The following is a 22,836-nucleotide window of genomic DNA, read 5'->3' on the forward strand; positions in this document are numbered from 1 at the left end:
GATGAATGCTAGTAAATAGAAACTAAAAACACTGTATTCCCCAGGGAGAGACTAAAGTAGGCAGGCACACAGCTAAGAAGTAAACCTACAGAGGTCTTCAAGGGAACAAAATCTTCAAGAGGGGAAAAACTCCTACCTGAATTGACCAACAGAGCCAGAGAACACCAGCCTGCCAACAGGATCTTGTTTAGTGCAAGTCACTAACTAGACTCATAAAAGAGTGGACACCCAAAAGTCAATGTTGTCATTCCTCAAATTTGAGGGTTAGGAGGACCCCTCCAAAGAGATTCACCACCAAGACTAAATCACCACATTCCAAGGATTCTTCCCCATTATCTGCTTGTCAAAATAGGAAAAGCAACACCAAACAAACTAGGAAACAAACATTCACTTATGAGTAGTAATTCCTGCAAACTGGGGTTATTTTACTCCAGGTACGTTTATGTGAGATTCCTGGTTCCAGGGGTGAACAACTTCACTCAGTCTATCTTACAGTGGTAAGCAAAACACCCCAAAACCTCTTGATCCCAGCAATGAAAACTCTCCAGCCCAAATGTATACCCTATCCCAGTGTTAACGCCTATGTAGCACGAAAAATCCAGGCCAAGGAGACGACAAGGTGGCAGGGAGATACTAAAAGGCAGGCAGGAAGGTTGGGGTGGGTGCCAAGGGGAACCTACCTGGCCACCAGCTCTGGAGACAACATGCTGATAAGGTGAGACTGGGATAAGTGTTGGTCAAAGGAGTGGGAAGGGACTGACAGGTGCATGTCACCTCACCATCCTGGACATCATGGCAAGATTACAACTGACTTTCTTTACAGAGAGGGAAGAATGAGGCTGCCAGAGTCCGTGATGTTGAGAGGTTTTCTGGGAAGCACAAGGACTGGGGCTCTGAAGGAAGCAGAAAGGCAAGAGGAAAGACCCTGAGAACCGGTATTGGTGAAAATTCCCCCAGGACAGGTGTTCTCTATGGTCGTTCCCAGCACCAAGACTGGTGGAACCACCACACCTGTTAAAGGATGTTTCCCTGCTACCCGCTTGGACAGGAGATAGGAATGGCAACAGACATGAGGAGGAAAAGACGAACCGGAGGTCTGACCCAGAGGGAAACCTGATCAAGAGGGGAAGAGGCAGAACTCAGGAAGGGGCTAGCATTTGGAACAGAGACTGACTGGAGAAAACTGTTGGGGAAGGGAGGGCTCTCGTTGGAATCCAGTGGGGAAAGGCCGGTTTAGCGAGCACAGATGCCTTGAGCGTCTGACTTGGGAAGGTGACTCTCACTGGGGAGAGCGCGCTGCCTAACCCAGAGGGTGAGCCTCGTGCGGGCCGAGGGCTGCCCTGGGCGATCCGCGCGAGCTCAACAGGAGCTCACCTGGGACGCTCTGGCCTGGAAGGAGGAAACTTCCTGGGTGGGGGAAAGCTGAGTGGAGGGAGAGGGACCCAGCACCGACTAAGGCCGGGAGGGGGCACGGTGCACTTAGCTGGGGCGCCGCGTGGAGTGGGGCCAGGGGCACCGACCCACCCCGGGTGGGGTCGCGGCTGCCGCGGCGGAGCACCGGGCTGGGGATGGCGCCCTCCCTCCGGCACACACGCACACGCTCTCGCTCTCACTATCGGCCACCTCTCCCGGGGCCGAGAGAAACTGCCCGGGTCGGTGAACCACAGGGCGGTGGGGGAGGGGGCCGGCCGGGGAAACCGACCGATCGAGCGCGGCGGATGGGCGGGTGGTGTTACCTGTGTCAGGGAGAGCTGGGCCGCCGCAGCCATGGTGTTTCCATCATGCACGGGAGGGGAAGGAAGGACGGGCGGACGGGGGCTCGGGGCGGGGAGGAGGCGGAGGGAGCGGCCGGAGGCGAGGCCCGGGCGGGCGGGCTGGCGGGCGTCTCCCCTAACTTCGACAACTTCCCTCCTCTCGCCTGCCCCGCCCGCCCCGCGCAGGCCGCGGTGGTGCCAAAATCCTGGCGCTGGATGTTAAGCAGCCCGGCCGGAGCCTGAATCCGGAGTGGCCTGGAAAAACCCGGCGCGGATACGAAATTAAGGCGGACGGGCTGTGAGTTTTAGGAGGGTCACCTACTTACTCTAAGTTTCTGCTTCTGAAAAATGGGGGAAATTATACCCAAAGTCCAGGCTGCTTGTGAGGACTAAGTAAGATAATGATAGAAAATAGTAACAGTATTTTATATATGCCAGAATCTGTGCTAGATGCTTTATTTTTGAATTGTATAAATGAAGGAATTGAGACATAAGTTGTACTCGTATAAATGAGGAAACTGAAACACTAGTGTCATACCAAAGGTCATACAGCTGATTATATAGCTGGAATAGGATTCAGGTCCGACTCCAAAACCTTTCATTTAACCATCTACTATTACAATGTGATATTCAAAATCTAAAAGGGAAGGGGAAGGAATTCTTTTCTTGCATGCTTGCTGCCTGCCACCCTTACACTGTTCGATAAAAGAGCACTGGGACTTACTCAGTTGCCTACAGCCCTCCTAAAACCTCCCATAGTCCACCTGGCAAACTTCTCCTACTTTCTCAAGACACAACTCAAGTATCAACTCCTTTGCAAAGCATCTGCTAGCTTCCCCAAGTCAGACTTACGCCCGCTTTTCTTTTTAACATTTTTTCTCTGCCTTATGAAGTCATCATCACCCTGGTGACTGCTTACATCTGTCTACCCCTCTAGACTGAGAGTTCCTTGATGACAAGTACTGTTTCTGATACACTTCTATATCCTCAGACCCTAGCAAATAGAACGTACTTAATAAAGCCCATAGTTCCTGCCTACATTAAACATAAAACATCCTACACTTTCTCATGCTGCCATCTTCAATTAGAAAAACCAACCAGTTACTTGAAGGCCTCATCTTTAAAGGATTGGCTTATATGCTCCCTACTTAAAGAAGCCTTCTAGGAAATCCCACCCCACGTCTTAGTTGCTCTGATATGTTCCTTATTATACTCTGCCTTGTTTCTAAAAGGTAGCTTTGTGTGCTAATAACTAGACTGTAAAATCCTTGAGGACAGGATGCTGACTGACAACTGTATTCCCCTCACAGATTAGCCTGGCACCAAGTAAGCCTCAATAAATGTTTTTCACCCAGAATTGGTCTTCCTTTCTTAGTTATGGTGGGTTCCCACAACAATAAACCGCAACTCTATCAGACCCACACCTCTGTAACCATTATCATAGCAGTCACCATTTGACCCACCAGGAGAGCCAACTAAACCCAGGACTGAGTTAAAACCCACCTAGGTTTTTAGTCCTTTGTCACCACAGGCAAACCATCCCAGAAATGCCCCCCAGAAATTCCTGGCTCTGTTCAGACCCCTTTTTACAAGGTCCAGCCATGAAGAATAAGCCATGCAGGTCTGGTGAGCAACTGCTTACTCAAGAGAATCTCAACCTCCTTTTGCTGTTATTCTTTTTAACTCAAGGGAGAAGGGGAGATACTGTTTTAAATTACTCCACCTTGGTACCTCTATCAGCTATAACAACAACTGATGTTTCTACTTGAGTTTTCTATTTTACATTAAGATATTTGAGCTTCACAACTCTGAAAGGTAGTAATCACCATACCCACTTTACAGGTGAGGTAACTGAAGGCCAGAGAGGTCAAGTGATTTGCACAAGGTTAGACAGCTCATAACCAAAGCAGTATAGCATAATGGAATAAACAGGGCGTGGACATCAGAAGCATCCAGGTTCCAATGCTAGCTCTACCATTTCTAGTTGTACAAACTTAAGATTGTTGTGAGGATGAATAAAACAACATCTGTGAAAATACCTAAAGACATAGATACACAAATTTCGCTAAGAAATCTGAAAGTCATGGAAGAAATTGATACTTTAGGGTGAATAGAGTCCCAGTGTATAGTTTCCTAGAAAAGCAATGTGGGGTAGTAAAGAGAATATTGGAGTCATTTAGTGTATGACCTCATTTTCTCATGAATATAAAAGTTTTCTCATGTATAAAAAAAGTATTTGAGCCTCATTTTCTCATGCAAATCAATGTGGAAAATATTGAGGAAATATAAGGTATTATCGTTATAATTATTGTGTGATTGATATTAAGTGAAAAACAACACATATGTATACAATATTGCTTTTCACAATTTATAAATGTTTTTACAGCATCTAGCACAACTCCCGGAGTCGAATAGGCACATGATAAAAGTTTGTTGAACTGAACTGAATGCATAGTCTCGTGCAGTTATTATTTGGATCCTAATTTTATCCCCATTTTAAAGATAAGAAAACCAAGGAACAAAGATTTTTCTAAATAACTTGTTTAAATAAGGATTGCTTAAATCAGGTTTGGGCCTTGGTTAAAACGACAGTAATGATAATTAGACCTCTCAGCCAAGGAAGACTAGTTAAAAATCATTATATTAGAATTGCTCCAGGCCCCTTCCAGACCACCAATAATTTGTACTCGTTTCCTTCTCTGCTCATTGGTTCTGGTTTAAATTAAAAACTTGACATGTAGTGGGGGGTGGGAGTGATGGTCTAAACTGAAAAAAAAAAAAAATCTAGCACTTCTGGGACTGGATTTTTTTTAACGATACACCAATGATAGTTTGCAAATGCGTGTCCCAGATCTCGTCAAAGCACTGGGTCATATCCCAAATCTATTTTAGGAGAGTATAATGTAGCTAATGGAAGATATGTTATTATCTAATTCAGTGTAACAAGAATGAGCTTCATGGAGCAGACAAAAAGGGCTTAAATGTTTTTTCTAGGGCCACTTAATATCTCTGGGTCTCTAAATCTCACATTCCTAATGTGTACATTGGAGATAATATCTACCTTGTAGGGATGGTGCAAGGATTAGAAAACATGCATAAATGTCCTATCAAAGAGCCTGGCTTGGAATAGATGTCCAATAAGTGGTACTAGCTATAAGGATACCATTTTTTAAGACCACTTCACCCTTTAACTCTCTACGCCTCAGACAATCCTGCAATTACTAAATCAGTTTTGCAGATACATTGCATTGAACAGCTGATACACATATCCCTGTCATCGGAAAGGTAGATGTTCTCTAGGTAAATAAAGCTGTGTATGATGACTTCAATCTGGATAGTGATAACCAACAATTGCTGCTTTCATATTATTTCATTGAATCCTCAAGACAACCCTATAGGATTATTAATTTTATTTTACAGAAGAGGAATTTGTCCAAATTCATAGTGAATTATACACTGGCCTTCTGACTCAAATGTACTTTTTACTAGGGCATGTTGCTGGTGTCCTGCAGATGTTACTCACACCCAAGGAGACTTGATAAAATGGTGCTTCTAACCATGGAAACCGGAAGATGAGGCTCCAGATTTATAAGAACCCTAAACCCAGGATGATCCTGAAGAGAACTTAGATCATGAACAGTTTTGTCATCAGCCTATCATCCCATGTTTCTATCCTACTCTAACTCCCACTCCCCCTCGCCAACCCACCCTTAAGGGAAACCACAGTGATTTGGGTTTCTTTATTTTCTGACTTTTGGAGGGGACTGTTGCATCAGCTCTTCCTGAACACTGCACATCTGTGATGCCAGCATTTAGAAATGCAGGATGATTGATTGGAACTATGAAAAAAAAACACAACCAACTGTGGGGATCTCTCTGAATATACAAAGAACTAATTTATTTGCATGAGACTTTAAGAACGGCCTTCCATATAAATGGTGCTAAGCTACCAAAAAAAAAAAAATTATACTGCAATTGTAATGGTAATCTGGAGCTCATGCTTCCAAGCTGCTGGTTTCATAAATATAGCCCATTATTGTTCATGTTTGCCCAGGGCAGAAAGAATATGTGAGGCTGCACAATAATAACAATTGTGCTACACAAATAACTGTCCCTGTGCCAGGGACTGAAAAGAACATGCAGTAAGGATTTTAAAACGCCACACACCCAGGGTGTGATAGGACCATTTAAAGACGTCATCATTGCTAATTTTTCAGGGCATCAGGGTGTCCTAGAAAGAGCCTGAATTTAGAATTGGGAAGGCCCAGCTTGGTCTAGCGTTGGCTCTGCAACTTCCTAGTTTTGTAACCTTGGACAAGTCAAGGAACTACACCAACCCATGGTTTTCTCTCCTGTAAACTTAAGGTAATAATAACACCTGCCTGATAGTGTATAATGATGATTAAATGAAGTTCCATGTGAAAGCAGTTAACCAGATACCTGGCACACAACAGAAATAAGTGTTAGCTCCTTTATCTTCCTCCTGGAGAGTATTTAGGGTTTAAGAGGCTAGAAACAAAATGGAAATCACTTTTTAAAATCTTCAGTGGTTTTCCAAAGCTCTTAATGCTGTTTTGAATAAAATGTATTCATTCATTTGTAATATTTATTGAGCACTATACAGTAAGGGAGATTATTACATTTATGTCCCAAAAGCTCCATTGGCTTCTAGTGAACAAGCAAATGCAGTTTAACACCTATTTACTTCCTTTTTCTTTCCTTTTCTTTTTTACTTTTTCTTCTTTCCTTGTGAAGGGTCCTAGAAACTATAAGAAACCAAAAGAATATCATTAGAAAGACAATATTTTCACTCAAGGCTGCAGGTCCTTTCATCTGCAGATTTCAAAGCATTGTTTCCATAACTAATTACTAGCCCTGCTTAACATGTGGGAATGCTGAGACACCGTCAAATTAAGAAGCTTGCTCTAAATCACAAGGCAAGTCAGTAGATGGGCTACAGACAGAACAAAGCTGTCCTGTTTGCCAGCCTTGGGCTCTAAAGTAGGGCACATGAGAGTCAACAGAGTCTTCGAGTAATGAGGAGAAAAGTTTGGGGAATTCTGATTCTGTATCTTTAAATCATTGTAAGTGACAAGAGCCTGGGCTTTAGAGTCAAATTTGACTTCAAATTTCAGCTCATCCCCTTCTGACTGCATAACCTCAGTCAAATGATAAATTACGTCTTGGTTTTCTTTTCTGTAAAATGGGAATATTAATTCTTACTTCTAAGAGTTTGGGGAAAGTTAAATGAAGCAACTTTTGTGAGAGAGCCTTGCCCAGTGTTCTGTACTTAGCAGGGTCACATAGTTGGAGAAAACTTAAACAACCCCCATATACATTTCATGACAAATAGACAACTCTTTCAAAGATTTTTGAAGCCATAATCACAGTTGTGTCTGAGTTTAAAACGATGACTGTGTCTTGAACATCTCATAACACAAATAAAGGATGCCTTGTTTAGGCCTTCATTGCTTTTCTTCCTTGATTCTGTGCTTTCTTTCACAGCCCAAGTCCAACCTATCGGCAAGTTTTGTTAGCTCAACCTCCAATATATATATATATATCTCCAAAATTTCAATTCTATTTTCAAAATGTATTCTAGATATGACCATTTCTCATCTTCACTGCCACCATTGCCTCTTTTGTGGTCTGTTGCTAAAGCTCTTTAATCCCAATTCTATGTTTGCACCTACATCTATTCTCCTTATAGACAGAGGTAAAAAAAATCATATCTTGTCATTTCCCTGTTTACTTGTAAAACCCTCAAGGACTCCTCACCAAACTCCTGACCATTGCCTTACAATGGGGCCAGGCTTTCCAGGTAAAGAATGTGTCAGCAAAGGACAAAAGAACAAGTATGTCCTGGGCATGGTGAGATGTTTGGGGGGGTGGAGCATGGTGGGGATGGCAAAGGGAGGAACTAGCAGAGAAGGATGGAGGGGGTGTTAGAAAATACCTAGAGACAATCGTGGCTGGGCCAGAAGAGGCTTATAGAAATGTGTTTGAAGGGTCTCAGAGAAGCAAAATCACTATTGGAAACAAAGGAGACCATTATTGTTTTGTGTTTATGGCATTTTCAAATCTAGTGGCCCTGATATTTAAGAAGCACAATCAAGAATCTATTTCACCCTTTCAAAAGGAAATAAGGTATATAGGCCAGGAACCCTGACATCAGCACAGTGGTTAAGAGGATAGGCTTTGAAATCAGACAAATTTGAGACTGAATGAAGTCCTCCGTGAGCTCTAACACCATGGACAAGTTATTAAAAGTCTTTGAGCCTCAGCTTTATGCAAACTAGATCAGAGTGATAAAGAAAATTGGGCAATGCTTATAAAGCACTTTGCACAATGTCTAGCATATGGGTATAAGTGCTCAAAAAATGGAGACTATTTATTGCATTATGGTTATGGTAATGATTAAGGATTTAGTTATCTTTATAATGGCCCCCATATAATGGTTCATTAGCTTTACTAATAAACACCGTGTCTCACCCCTAACAAAGACCCGAAGTAAATCTGTTAAATTTTAAATGTCTGGGGAGACTGTCCTAATTTACAGCAACATTTGATCCTGAGAGATAAAAAAAAAAGGGTACATAATTGCACTGGAGGCACTAGCCACTCTATCTCCCAGTACAGAAAAATCAAAGTATGTAAATGGAAGAGTAACATCATGTTTGCATTTAACTGTATATGAATGCAATTATGCCCACCATCAGTGCTCAGTGTTTAAAGAAAGGGTTTTTGTTGTTACTTTCAATATTGTCTCTATATGCAAGTCAAGGATTTCAGCTGATGCTCAGCTAAAGAAGCAAAGATTTGACCTAAAGATGAAGAAAATAATTGGCTGTGTTGAGCTTATGTAGACACAACGTGTCTATATTATACTAAAAAACTGCAAGAGTTTTTCAGGGGTAATTTTCATAATATACAATTTTTGCCTTATTGACTGACTGTCAAGCTTAACCTCAAGTAAGATATGACAGTTCTTTTTGCAAAATTTTACATTATAATTAGGTAAGATGAAGGAAGTAAATGGCTAAAAACATGGATTTAGTGTCAGAAAAGCTTAGGTTCAAATCCTGGGTTTGCCCCTGGGAACTTGGACAAGTTATTTCACCACTCTGTCCCTCCTGCATAAAATGATAATCCTACCTCACTGAACAGTTGTAAGGATGAAATGATGATAATTTATATAAAGTTCTTAGTACTGTGCTAGGCATACAATAAGTATTCAATAAGCTACTTTTTTTTTTTTGTAGTTTCTGTTACATCAAAATGCAGTAGGGTCTAGTAAATCCTCAACATTGAATAATTGGATCCAACTAAACCAACTGGTTTTGAAAAGCTGTAAATCTGAAATCCTATATAAAACAAATTATACCTGTAATTAAATGTCCACCAAAAGGCTATTGTGATTCATTTCATTTATTTATTTTTTTATGATTTAACAGAGAAGATTCTGATCGAAACTTCAGGGTACATTAATTATCTCAGGCCCATAACAAAGCACTGAACAACTTCCTGCAACTCCTAGCCTGATGGGATTGTTTTCAGACCATTGATTAGAACTCCCAAGGACTGGTTCACTGAAGAATGGGACTTATATAAAGAGCAAATAAATGGGCTTCTTACCATTTAAATATTTACCCATTCAACAAGTTAAGTTTTTAGTACATACTATGCTCCAAACACTTTACAAGGCAAAGGAGTTACAAAAGTGAGTACGACATAGTCTCCCCCCACCAAGGAGCACGCCACCTGGAGAGGAAGATAAACAAGTTAAATGGTAATTATAAATGCAATGTAATAAAGTTAAAAGGAGAAGAAGATCCCAGTGATGTGGAAATACATTGGAGAAATACATCTGTTCTGTGAAACAAAGGGAGGCTTTCCTAGTGGAAGCTGTGTGGAAGCTGAGACCTGGAGCAAGAGTAGAAATTACCTTGATGAAGCAAGGTGTGGATGGAGAAGGGAGTCTAACAGGCAGAGGGAATAATGTGCCCAAAGGCCCAGAAGCAAAAGAGAGCAAGGAGCTGGGAAAAGTATTGTAATTCACTTGGGTTGGATTTTGTTAGGGTGTAAAGCTAGGGGGAGATGCAAACTGGTCTTATAAGCAAGTAAGAAACGAAGTTTTTATTCCAAGGGCAATGTGGAGTTATTAAAATGTTCCAAGGATGGGAAATAAAAATCCAGAACTGTGTTTTAGAAAGGATTAGGCAATAATTTCTTAGCTATAACACCCAAAGCATGAGCAACAAAAGGAAAAATAGATAAATTGAACTTTGTCAAAATTAAAAACTGTTTTGCTTCAAAGGACATCACTTATCTTCTCACCCACTTAAATTCCAAGGTCCAATATTATAATCATTCCCTTGACATGTCCTCTTCTCTCTTGCTTCCTCTTGCTTTGCTAGTTTGCCTCTCAAAACCCCTACCCTGGACAATCTAACTCTCCATCTTTGAGAAAGTAGATTAAGAAAAACTTACAACAATGTCAACTGGATTCTTCAAATTCATCACCATGAATCTCAAGTGGGTCTCTAGTGCTATCTGCTAATAACTTAATTTTAAAAGTCCATACAATTTCTCCAAATGATTATTTCATACCTTTTCTTTCCTCAAACTTCTAACACCTTCTCTCTTTTCCCTCTCAACAAATAACTTACCCATCTGCATTCATGCTGTCATACTCAGCCCTCTCTTTGGTACTCTGAAAATCAATCCTTTTCCCTATGCTCCAGCAATTCTCCCTCTTGTCTACATCATCAGTATTTCCCTTTCTCTTCCTCCCACCCAATATGAACACCCTGCCCCAAGTCTCATCATATCAGGATTATTGCACCAATCTTATATTTGTTTCACTGATTTCTGCCCTTGTTTACCTATAATCTATTTTCTTCCACAATAGCCCAAATAATCTTTTTGTAACCTAAGCTATACCATGTTCTTCATCTACTCAAAACTCTCCAATAACTTTCCATCTCATTCAGAGTAAAAGGCAAAGTCTTTAAAATGGCCTACAAGACCCACTCGATACTATCACCTCTCTGACTTCCTTTCTTAATCATTCACCCCTTCCTTCACTCTGCTCCAGCTGTATTGGTTTCCTTGATGTTTCTCAAATCCAGTAGGCACACCCCTGCCTTGCATCTGCTCTTCCTTTTGTTTTGACTTCTCCCCACCATATATATATTCTTGGTCACTCTCTTACTTACTTGAAGTCTTTTCTCAAATGTTTCCTTATCCATGGGGACTTTTCTGACCACTCTTAAAATCTCAACCCCTCCCCCTTCTCATATACTCTTTCATCTATTTTTCTTCCTTCCTTAATATGTGTTTATCCTTATTAACTTCTGACTTTATAATATATATATTCTGGGTTGGCGAACATGTGGATATTTAGGAGAGAGTGGTGTCCTTAGAGAAGCAGATGCATGAGGAATGGTGAAGAGATATTGGGATCACTGGCTTGTAGGACCCAGGGGGTGGGTAGAATCAGAGAACTGTTGGAGTTGAGGTGTTGGAAGGCGTGAGCTGGAAAGACAGCAGAGGTAGGAAGATTGCTGGTAGATTCTTAATAAACGGAAACAATCCCTAACATAATAGTAGTATTAAGACCCAGTCCATGCCCTCAAAGTGCTCACTATGTAGTGGGGAAGACAAGGCAGAAATGAATGCTAAAGATAAATACATGCAATGCCCAAGGGAGCCAAAAGGAACCTTCAAGTAACTGTGAAGGTCAGATCAAGGAAACATCCAGAGGATGTGGCATTTTAGATGAACTTCAAAATGGACCAAGTGCAGAACATAGCCTGACATAATAGTTAAACCACTGCAGTGAGTTCAGAAAAAGTGGTTGGAGCACGGAATGAGACCTATGGCAGGACATGAGACTAGAGAGTGGCATGGGGCCAAATTAGGAGATCTTTGAAATGCATGAGCATTTTTCTGTAGGTAATAATGAGGTCAGAGGCCCTTCTACGTAATTGAGCCCACTGATTAGCATGATATGAAGTTACATTGGTTTCTGTATTTTGATCAGTCTAAAGTGACTTTACTCTCCATTATGTACTTAGGTCGTATTTAGAGTTTTTACATTCCACTAGGATTTTCTGATTGGCTTTTTAAGATCACCTCCACGCTACTGCACTGGTACTGCTAATTTTTTCCAAACAGTGTACTGCCATATACCCATTCACTTTCTTTCCAATGCCCTTTCACTCCATCCCCCAATGTTGGAAAGTCTAACCTGTGACCTCTTAGGGTCCTGTCAGAAAGCTCCTGCAAGAAAGGGGTAGGAAATAGGTTGAACATGATTGATCATATCCATGCTCTCCAAAGCATTAGGACCAGTTGAAGTGGGTAAAAGTTGAAGGTGAACAATTATATCTTCCCAGAGTAGAGGAAGACACAACGGGCAGTCTCACAACTAAGGTGTCACAATTTTTCTAAGAACTCAGTATCAATAGCAATGATGGAGTCAATCTCTTTGCAAGCTGTATTTGTGATGTCATTTGAAAGTATCACCACCTCTGTCTTCACAGACCAAACTGATGAGTGTTGAAACCATTACCTTTTCTACCATGTCATTGTGGGCTTTGAACAAGCTGCTTCCCTCCTCTGGACCCAAGGTGCTATCTATGAAATGAGAGGGCTGGATTCATCCTTCTCTAGGGTCCCTTCCAATTCTGACATGCTTGGCTTTTTCTGTTATCATTTATTCTTTATAAACTCAGAACATGTGGCAGGCATTTTTCCAAACATGAGACCCTCTCTCTCACCCCTTCTCTCCTTTCCCCAAACTCCTGTTATGAATTATGTTGGGCTTTTCTTGTTTAAAACATTTGAAAACAATGCTGTGTTAGAAGGTTTATTTCACATAATACATTTGAAAGAAAATCATGTAAAGGGCTTGGTTTTGTTCCAACAGCTGAAACAATAAAACCACCGGGAACGCAGCATTTTGTACTGCCCTCAAGTGGTAACCCTAAAGTCTTTCCCTGATTGCAGTTTTCGGAATAAAATGTGTTTTCAGATGAGCTCATGGTGTCTAGAAGTGGGGGAGTCTTAGTGGGCCTGAGGGTAGGGCTTCTGATTGAATATCTCTTCTTAAAAAGGAGGGCCTATCCCTGTTTACATCTAGAGTGGCAAAGGTGCTCTAGTTTCTCTGATTTTTAAAGAGCTAGTGTTTTATATCTGTGACTCTCTCCAGTCCTATTTCTCTGCTCCCCTTCAGAGTCAAATTTCTCTAAAGTTATTTACATATTGTTTCTACTTCCTCATCCCCAATTTATTTTTTAACTTTTTACTTTAACATAATTTTAAACTTTCAGAAGAGTTGCGAGACTAGTACAAAAAATTCCCATATACTCCTCACCCTGCTGCACCAGAGTTAATATTTTACCCCAATCTCTTTATTTCTGTGTGTGGGTGCATATGTGCATATGGATATGTGGTTTTTTTAATGAACCACTTGAATTGTAATATTTACCTCTAATTCCCTAAATACTTCAGTGTGTATTTTGTAAGAACAAGGAAATTCTCTTATATACCTACATATAAACCCCTCGTCCCAGTATGATGATCAAACTTGGGATATTTAACATTGATATGATATTTACATATAGCTTATATTCAAAGTTCACTAATTGGCCTGATAAAGTCCTTTTTAGCAGTTTTCCCTCTGATACGGGATTTGATCCAGTGCCTGATCCCTAATCACGCATTGCATTTAACTGTCATGACTCTTTAGTCTCCTTAAATCTAGAACAGTTCCCTAGTTTTTCACCATTATTATATTATTTTTGAAAAGTACAGGTCAGTGTTTTATAAAATTTCCCTGTATTTGGTTTTGTTTCATGTTTTCTTATGTTGTCTCATGTTGTCTCAGGTTCACTTTTCTTTTTTTGTAGGGTGCAGGATTACTATCTATGGGATATTGTGTCCTCACTATATCACGTGAGGAGAAACATGGTATCGCTTGATCCCGTTATTAATGGTGTTCACTTTGACGAGTTGGTTAAGGTGGTATCTGCCCAGCTTTATTCACTGTAATGTTAGCATTTTTTCCTATGTAAACAATCAGTTATCTGTGGAGAGGTACTTTGAGACTATGTAATTACCCTGTTCCTCTTCAAAACTTTTGTCCAAAGGTTTCAATGTTTGTTGATAATTCTTGCCTGAATCAACTGCTATGATGGTTGGAAAATGGTGATTTTACAACTATTATTCTGCCTATATTTCTTAGTTGGCCAAGAGGGGGAAATGGCAACTTTATTTAGTTCAACAATTTTTAATCATGAATTCACTACTGGTTCTTCTAATTCCAATTCAACACCACAGGTTTCTTTCTCCCATTTCTTATTTGCATGTCCTCTTTCCCACAATGAAAACTCCGGCTCTCAACAGCATCAATGTCTTTTTTCATTTGCTCAATGTCATAATTAACACAAAATAATTTCAGAATTGCTATATCCATTCCACTACCAAAAACAATGTACTAAATAGGGTTCAAGATTTGTTTGCAGTTTTGTTCTGTTTTTCGTCTAAGGGTATATATTCAAACTACTGTGTTCAAAAGATTTTTAGATTGTTTTTTTTTACCTTCAGAGTGGTTGTATTACTTATTTAATTTAGTTAGGCTTATTTGTTTCTGTTTATATTCAGTTTTATGATCCCTTTCATTCTTCTTGATTCAATTTTCTTTTTGAAGATGTAAAAGTAGCATTGTCCAAAAGTCAAATCCATAAACAAAATATATGGAATGCTTCATAAATTTGTGTGTCATCCATGTGTAGGAGTCATGTCAATTTTCTCTGTATTGTTCACGTTTTAGTATATGTGCTATCAAAGCAAGAACACCGCCAACTCATTCTTCAACCTATTTGATATTTATTTAGTCCTCTTATTTCAGTCAAACTGCTCTTGTCAAGGTCATCGATGACCAATATTATTCTATTCTTATCTTATTTGACGTTTCTACACACAACTGTCCTTTCCAATGTTCTTAAAACACTCTTGGTTTTTGATACCACACTCTTCTGATTTTACTCTCTTCACAAGTCTCTCCTTGTTCCCTAGTCTATTCAACCATCCTAAAATTTGTTGCTCTTCTGGACTCTTGGCTCCCTTCACTTCTCTCTGTATATCCTCTTCTTAGATGATGTCAACTGTCTCTATGTCTTCAAATGCTGATTATGCTAATAACTTCTAAATTCATATCTTCATCACAGACTTCTCTTCTGGTCTCCAAACTTACAACCAACTACCTAATTGACATCTACTTGGATATGTCACTGACACCTTAAGTTTAACATGTCTAAAATAGAACTAATTTCCCTGTCAAACCTGCTTCCCCCAGCCTCCTCCCTCTTAGGAAATGTTACCGCCGTCGACCTGGTTGCTCTAGCCAGAATCTTAGGAGTCCTTCTTGGTTCCTCCATTTTCCTCAACCACAATGTCCATTCCATCTACAAAATATGAAAATTTTATCTCCAAAAATATGTCAAATTAGTCCACTTCTCTCTGTCTCCACTAACACTACTTCAGTCATCATCTCTCATCGAGACTACTCTTCAGTTTCATAACTGGCCTCCTTTGTATCCCCCACTCATTCATTCTCTAAACAGTAGCTACAGACTTTTTAAAAAACAAAGTAATGATACAAATTTACATTTATTGGTTGTTTATTATGTGTCAGGAACTGCTATGAGCACTATATATATAATATATAAACATGTTTATTATTTATATATAATATATATGAGGTCTGACAATTAAGTACGCAAACATGTTGCAACAATATTGCTAATCTTTTTTGATATCAGAGGGATTATTCATTATGAATTTGCACCAACTGGACAAACTGTTCACCAAGTTTACTATTTGGAAGTGCTGAAAAGGCTGTTTGAAAAAGTTAGACGAAGGGACAGTGAGTTAGCTCAGTTGGTTAGAGCGTGGTGCTTAACAACAAGGTTGTCAGTTCAATTCCCACATGGGATACCGTGAGCTCCACCCTCCACAACTGGATTGAAACAACTACTTGACTTGGAGCTGATGGGTCCTGGAAAAACACACTTAAAATAAATAAAAGTTAAAAAAAAAAAAAAAGTTAGACGACCTGAACTTTTCATCAACAGTTCATGGCTCTTGCATCACGACAATGTACCAGCTCACACAGCACTGTCTGTGAAGGAGTTTTTAGCCAATAAACAAATAAGTGTATTGGAACACCCTCTCTACTCACCTGCTCTGGCCTCCAATGATTTCTTCCTTTACCCGAAGATAAAGGAAATGTTGAAAGAAAGACATTTTGATGACATTCAGGACATCAAGGGTAATATGATGACAGCTCTGATGGCCATTCCAGAAAAAGAGTTCCAAAATTGCTTTGAAGGGTGAACTAAGCACTGGCGTCAGTGCACAGCTTCCCAAGGGAAGTAGTTCGAAGGTGACCATAGTGATATTCAACAATGAGGCATGCAGCACTTTTTCTAGGATGTGTTCACGAACTTAATTGTCCTAACTTATTATATAATCATTGTATATCTTATGCAATGTGTGTGTATTTAATCTTCACAACAACTCCATTAGGTAAAACGCATTCTACCTCAACTTTATAAAAAACAAAACTCTGCACAGAGAGATTAAGTAATTGGCCCAAGGTCACACATGTGGTAAATGATAGAACTAACTCTTTAGCCTTCAAGCTCATCTACCACATGATACTGGGATCATGTTACTACTCAGCCTCAAATATTTTCATGGCTTCTCACTACAGTGGGATGAAACTCCCAACTCCATACCAAGGCCTGCTTGGTCTTGCGAAGTGCCTCCTTCTTTCCCCTTCATACTCGTACTTGCTGCCTCCCTTTCCTCTAGTCACATGGCTTGTTTTGTTGTTTTCCAACTTCCTTGAACATGATAAGCCCTTTCCTGTTGGCAGGCATTATACATCCTTTACCTTAAATACTCCTCTCTAGCTCCTTCTCATTCTCCAGGTCTCACTTAATTATCTGTTCTGAGAGAAATTCTTTCACCATGCTATTTCTTAAAGTAGCTCCCTCTCTGGTATGTTCTATCTCAGTCCAATATTTGTTTTCCTTTTAACCCTTAAAACAATTTCGAATTATTTATTTGTATGTTTACTTATGTTGCCTCTCTGTCCTACTAAGATTAAGTGCTGTAAAGGCAGAGGCTGTCTTAGTCACTTTTGTATATTTCGAGCGTAACGCAGTGCCTAGTTCGTAGGAAGTCTAGAAATACTTGTTGAAGAAACATATATTGTCTTTTTCTACTTCATAGCTTCTGTTTACTCATAATTTCTGCTTCCTCATCACTTTGGCTTGTGACAGCCCAGACTCTATCTCCTCCCACACGTGCCCCAACTCAATCTCATGGCCTCTCTCTTTACATTGTTTCAGTCACAGTTTTCATTGCTACTAATTGCCTCAATTACCTCATGTTTCCTAACTTGAGTTCCTGAGAGACAAATATTGATTCCTCTAACTCATGTTTTTAGGAGTCAGACCACATTTGTAGGTCGCCTGCCAGCTCATGGGATGCTTGCTTTCGGGTCAGATTCCCAGTCCCTGGTCCAACCAACAGCTGTGTGGGGCAGGATGTGAGTAGGGATGGTCTTCACAGTGCAGCCCTTCCACAGGGCTGAGGATTTAGCGGGCATGGTGATTCATATTTGAGTACAAGTTGCAGCTATAGCAGCAGCAAATAGTTCATCAGGCCTCACGTAAGGGACGGGTTCCCCAATCAATAGCTACTCTCTAGAAGGCAGGTCTCAGGTTATCTCAATTCCTGTTTACTCTCCTTCTGGGAAGAATAGAAAACACAAATTGAAAACCCTCTATTTACACAGCATTTCTAAAACAAAGAGTGTTTGTATCCATCTGCATTTGTGCCTTCAGAAACCCTGTGAAGCAAAGAATATTTTCTCCATTTTACAAATAAGGAAACTGAGGCCTTGCCCAAGGTATCACACACTAAATAAGAGCCAGCATTAAATCTCAGGTCTCTAGATGCCCATGCCTGGGCTCCTTTCACTATCTTGCTGCCTCATTTCAAAAGAATGTCATTTTGAATCATAGCCCATGGGATTTGTAAAACCATTTAATGTCCAGTGAAATGTTCTAAAGGAGCTTGACGGCGATAAAAGTTTCCTATAAGGCAGCACTACAGATGGACTCCGGGCTCCCAGTACACTTATCAAGTACCCAAGTATGTATAGAGCACTTACCATGTGCCAGGTGCTCTGCTTTACATACACTCTCACAATTCAACCTCACAACATTCAGGTGAGGTAGATATTATTATAATCCCTACTTTATAGACGAAGAACAGTAACTGAGATTTAAGAGATTAGGTCACTGGGCCATTTTGAGATCTAGGAAATGGCAGTGCCCGGATCCTAATTTAGATCTGACTCCAAAGTCATCCTCCTTACATTCCATCTCCTTTCTTCTTATCAACTGTGTCACCTTGGTAAAGTTTCTTAATGTATGTGATATTCTCTTTCCTTATCAGTAAAATAGAGATATTATTATCCAATTCGTGAGATTATTATGGGCTCATGAGCAATGTGGTAGAAAAACTGACTCCAGTAAACATAGCAGGTACGCACTATCTTTAAGTTTAGTCTAAATCCTTCATATGTGAAAAGAACCAGAATTATCAACTCCAGTTGCCTATGAAGAACAGGATCTCTCTTGTGAAACTATCCTGCTGGCAGGTATCCCTGGTCCAAATTTTGAAGACTTCGGGCCTTGTGGGGGTTGGGGGTGGGAGCGGATAACAGTTATTCTCTAAGGAGACAGAGTAATTTAATGTACTTCAGAGATGAGAACGAATCTGCACTCAACCTAACCATAATGTAGTAGAATGGAAATCAGTAAGGGATCAATAAAGAGATTTGAATTTGTGTCTGACAAGATTAGGACTTTTCTCCAAGGCCAGGGCATTTTACGTATACTCTTATTTAATCCTACCACAACTTTGAAAGGTAGATCTTCTGACCTCCATTTTTTCAGGTCCAGAGAGTTTAAGTGATGTCACTAAGGTCACACATCCAATTTGAGGTAGAGAAGGAACTGGAGCCCAGTTTGGTAGCATCGCACCAAGCTTTCAGCTGTGTGGAGTCAGGCAAGTTGACTAGCAAGGTACCCTGCCCTGCAACTTTAGGACTCTTCGGATGGAAATTGTCTTCCAGGTCAAACATGTTCCTGTCACGATCCTGACATTATTCTCGGGAAAGGAAAATCAATTCTACAGGCATCAATACAATTTAGGGGAAATGCTGAATAGGATGGTAATTCCCCAGCTATAGTACAGATAAATACCAACATTAAACAAATGATAGTTATATCATGTGAGGAATGCAAGAGTAAGAATATTGACGAATCTTTGTACAGCACTTTATGATTCAAGAAACATTAATATCTATTGCCCAATATGCTCTTCGTATCACCCCTTTGAGTAGGTATTATCACTGCCATTTCACAGATGAAGAAACTGAGACTCAAAGAAGTTTACTTAATATGAAGAAGTACACATGTATTGTTTAACGGTCTCCCAGCCTCCATTCTCCCTTTCTTTTGGTTAACAGTATCCTGTGTTTCCTTTGGAGATGAAACACCTCCCACCTCAGCAAGTGATTGGATCAACATGAGTACATGACACATTTCTAAGCTTGAGGATCTTTGAGCCTCAATCTTAGAAACTTTGTTTGGACTTTTGTTCAAACTGTTGAGATGGAGGAACTCTCTTAAACCCATAGGTATGAGTCTGAAGTTAATGCCTACCACCACACACACACACAAATTATGTATAAATTTTAAACCCACAGGAGAGAACTCAACTTAACCAATGGAAAGAAGAAATAGAGGTTAAAAATAGAAAGAACATACAGCAAATGGGTGGTAGGACTAAATCCTAATATATAGTAATTACATTAAATGCAAATAAATTAATCTCAGCTGTTGGATTTTTAGAAATTACATCCAACAATAAATTGGCTCTATGAAACAAATGTAAAACATAATGAGATAAAAAAATTAAAAATAAAAAGATGAAAAAGCATACGCCAGGAAAATATGAACTGGGTTGTGATCTTAATAGTTGGCAAAAAGGAACTTTAATCTCAAAAGATAATGAATGATAAAAAGTCATTATATATTCCTAATAAAAACAATAAGCAAGAACATAAATGCAACAGGCAAAACACATAGATACCCCAAATTATACAGTCTTAAAACTTACAGAACTGCAGGAAGAAATAGAGTAGCTGAAGATTTTAATATCTCCCTCTCAGAAACTGATATATTGATATATCAAGGTTTGAAGTACAATTACCATATTTCAACAATTCTACATCACATACAAGGTTGAACTCTAGCAGGGTAAAAGACATATAAATGTGAAAAATAAAGGAAAATATTTGATACTATTATATTTTGTGACTGAGGAGAAGAGAAAGGCAGAACTTCAAAAGCACAGACTATAAGATAATAATATTAATGAATAATAAGGATTTCTATTCAACAAAAGACACTGTGGACATAGCAACTTGATGAAAGAATGAGAGAAGATATTTAAAATACTTACTACACAAAACTCTTGAAAATAAATAAGAGGGCAGCAACCTCTAGAAAAAAAATAAGCAAAAAATATGAAACAGGAAATCCCCAAATCAAAAGGCATATGAAGAGATGCTCAAAAATATCAGAGAAGTGTTAATCAAAACAGCAACATCTTGTACATCTATTAAACTATAAAAATTTGATAATGCCTGCTGGTGGAGTTGTGGGGGCGCTGGAACTGTTACGCATGGTGATGGGAGTATGGATTGGTATAGCCATTGTGGAAAGCAATCTGACATAAATTATGCAAATTAAGAACTCATAGTCTATGAGCCTGCAGTTCTACTCCTGGGATGTGTCCCAAAGAAATTCTTATGCAGGCACATAAATGGTTGTGCATTAAAATATTCATTACCTTATTATTTATGATGGTGGGGACTCAAAGACAACCTGACTGTCTGTCACTGGGAGAGTGGATAGCTAACCTATGCTGAATATTATATCATGAAACATTATACAGCAATCAGAAGCAATGGATTGAATATATACACAGCAAAATGAATGCATTTTCAAAACAGTGCTCAGTGAAAAATATGAAGAAACAAAATGAGATTTAGACACTATGCCATTTACATAAATTAAAAATACATCTATGCAAAACAAAAATTCACATTTTGTAAAAACATATACAAACAAAAAAACACCTACAAATAGAATTTAGTTGCCTGTTTTGGGAAGGGAAAAGGAATAAAAGAAGAAATAACAAAATTTAAAAATGATCATCACCCACCAAAGATGATAAATTGCCATGTACTGTGGAATATGATTAAACCCTCTCAACCCAAAGTCAAATCAACCAATCAATGAATGAACGCAAAACTGAAAGGAAAGACAATAAATAATTGCACAGCTGTCTCTGAATTTGGAGACAATGAGAAGTGTTTATTTTCTTCTTAATATGTTTGTAGACTCCAAATTTTTTACATTGAACTCCTGTTACTTTTGAAAATTAAACATATAATCAGAATTAAAAAAAAAAAAAAGCAAACACATCTGGAGGCATATGAGTGGCAGAATGGTGGTGTTTAAAAGACAAGTCCTGGAAGGAAACACAAAAAATTTCAAAGTCTGTGTGCAGAATGGGTGGAACTATTCATGAATTTTTTCCTTGTTAAAATTACCTTAATTTCTGAAATAATGTTTGTACAATCCATTAAAATAAAAGCAAAAGAAAATTTAACAAAAGCAAAAGTGAAGCTTTAAAAATTCAAATAAACACTTATTCTGCATGAAAATCAGTATCTTTATCTGGTGATATTTGAAAATATGTAACAACTGGTAGAACATATGCCTGACCAATCAGATAAGACATTGGTAGTAAACAATGCTTCTATCAGACTGGCATCCCTAAAGTATAGATCACCCTCCACACCAGCCCTCCAGCTCCAAGACAATGTTCAGACTCAGCACCTGAAGCCTTGCTCTTTTTCACAATGAGAAGACTCTTACCTCGTAGAAACAGGTATGAAGGTGAAGGGCGCCAAAATACGCCACCAAAAAAATGCCACTTTGGCATAAGGATTATTTTCAGCTAAAGGCACTTGAAAAACAGCAGATACAAAAGGGACACTCTGATCTCCCCTTTTCTGTGTGAAAGCAGAAAACTCCCATGTGAGAACTGCCCTCCATATCTCAGGAAAGAAACATTCTTATCATCAAGGATGGAAAGTTGACACGGAGAATTCTGCACAAACAGGCCTTGTTACAATAATTCTTATCTTTCCTTTGGCTCCCTGTATATTTTAATTATTTCCCACAATTGCCTCTCTTTGTTCAAACTAGTATTAAAGCATTTAGGTTTTGCCACTTCTTTGGGTCGTTATTCTCTTACGAGGTCTCCTATGACACATAAAACTTTTCTTAAATAAATTGGTGTGCTTCTCTCCTGTTAATCAAATGGAATTCTCAGGTCCAGCCAAAGACCCTAAGAGGGTAGAGTTTTGCCTCCCCTGCAAAGGCAAATTTCCCAAACCAGAATATTCCAAAGATTGTAAGGCCCCAAAACTACACCAGGCACCAACCTACAGGAAAGAAGGAAGAAAGAATTCTTGCTGCTCCTCCCTGACCTCACCACCCACCTGGGTGCCCTACTCTTTGACTCTGAAATTTGGTCCACACATCCCCTTCTCCATCAGACAGATTCTTATGCATTCTATAAGATCTGGCTCAAAAGCCACTTCCTCTATGAAATCTACCCTGAAACCACCAGCCAGAGTTTTGTTCATTCTTTCAACTAATATTTATTGAACACCTACTAAACTCCAGACCAATATTTGTAAACCTGCGTTATCATATGACAGCTATGTATGGGCCTGACTCACCAGCTAGACTGGGATTAGTCCTTTGCACACTTCTGGTAAAACAAAGGAAGGAAGGAGTCAGCATTTAATCCTTACAGCTGAGTTTGTAGTAGGTCCCGTTATGAATCCCAT

At 39.4% G+C, this 22,836-nt stretch overlaps 1 protein-coding gene and 1 non-coding gene across 5 annotated transcripts in view; both read right to left on the bottom strand.

Moving 5' to 3' along the window:
- The window catches only part of EPS15 (epidermal growth factor receptor pathway substrate 15), a 102,015-nt gene extending 100,061 nt beyond the window's left edge, over nucleotides 1–1,954 (bottom strand). For 2 of the 4 annotated variants that reach the window (XM_019742857.2, XM_019742856.2), the window contains exon 1: nucleotides 1,737–1,901. In XM_019742857.2, the coding sequence (XP_019598416.2) occupies nucleotides 1,737–1,769 (33 nt within the window). In that variant the 5' untranslated portion in view covers nucleotides 1,770–1,901. Of the gene's footprint in view, nucleotides 1–1,736 lie in introns of all 4 variants that reach the window. The other 2 variants (XM_074334711.1, XM_074334710.1) reach the window with 2 other exon arrangements.
- A 12,555-nt stretch (nucleotides 1,955–14,509) lies between these two features.
- Nucleotides 14,510–14,618, bottom strand: LOC141572511 (U6 spliceosomal RNA). Its single transcript, XR_012497840.1, has one exon. It is a non-coding gene; the product is annotated as a U6 spliceosomal RNA (small nuclear RNA).
- Between the last annotated feature and the right edge of the window lie 8,218 nt (nucleotides 14,619–22,836).

Source organism: Rhinolophus sinicus, linkage group LG06 (genome assembly GCF_036562045.2).
Source record: "Rhinolophus sinicus isolate RSC01 linkage group LG06, ASM3656204v1, whole genome shotgun sequence".
NCBI lineage: Eukaryota > Metazoa > Chordata > Mammalia > Chiroptera > Rhinolophidae > Rhinolophus > Rhinolophus sinicus.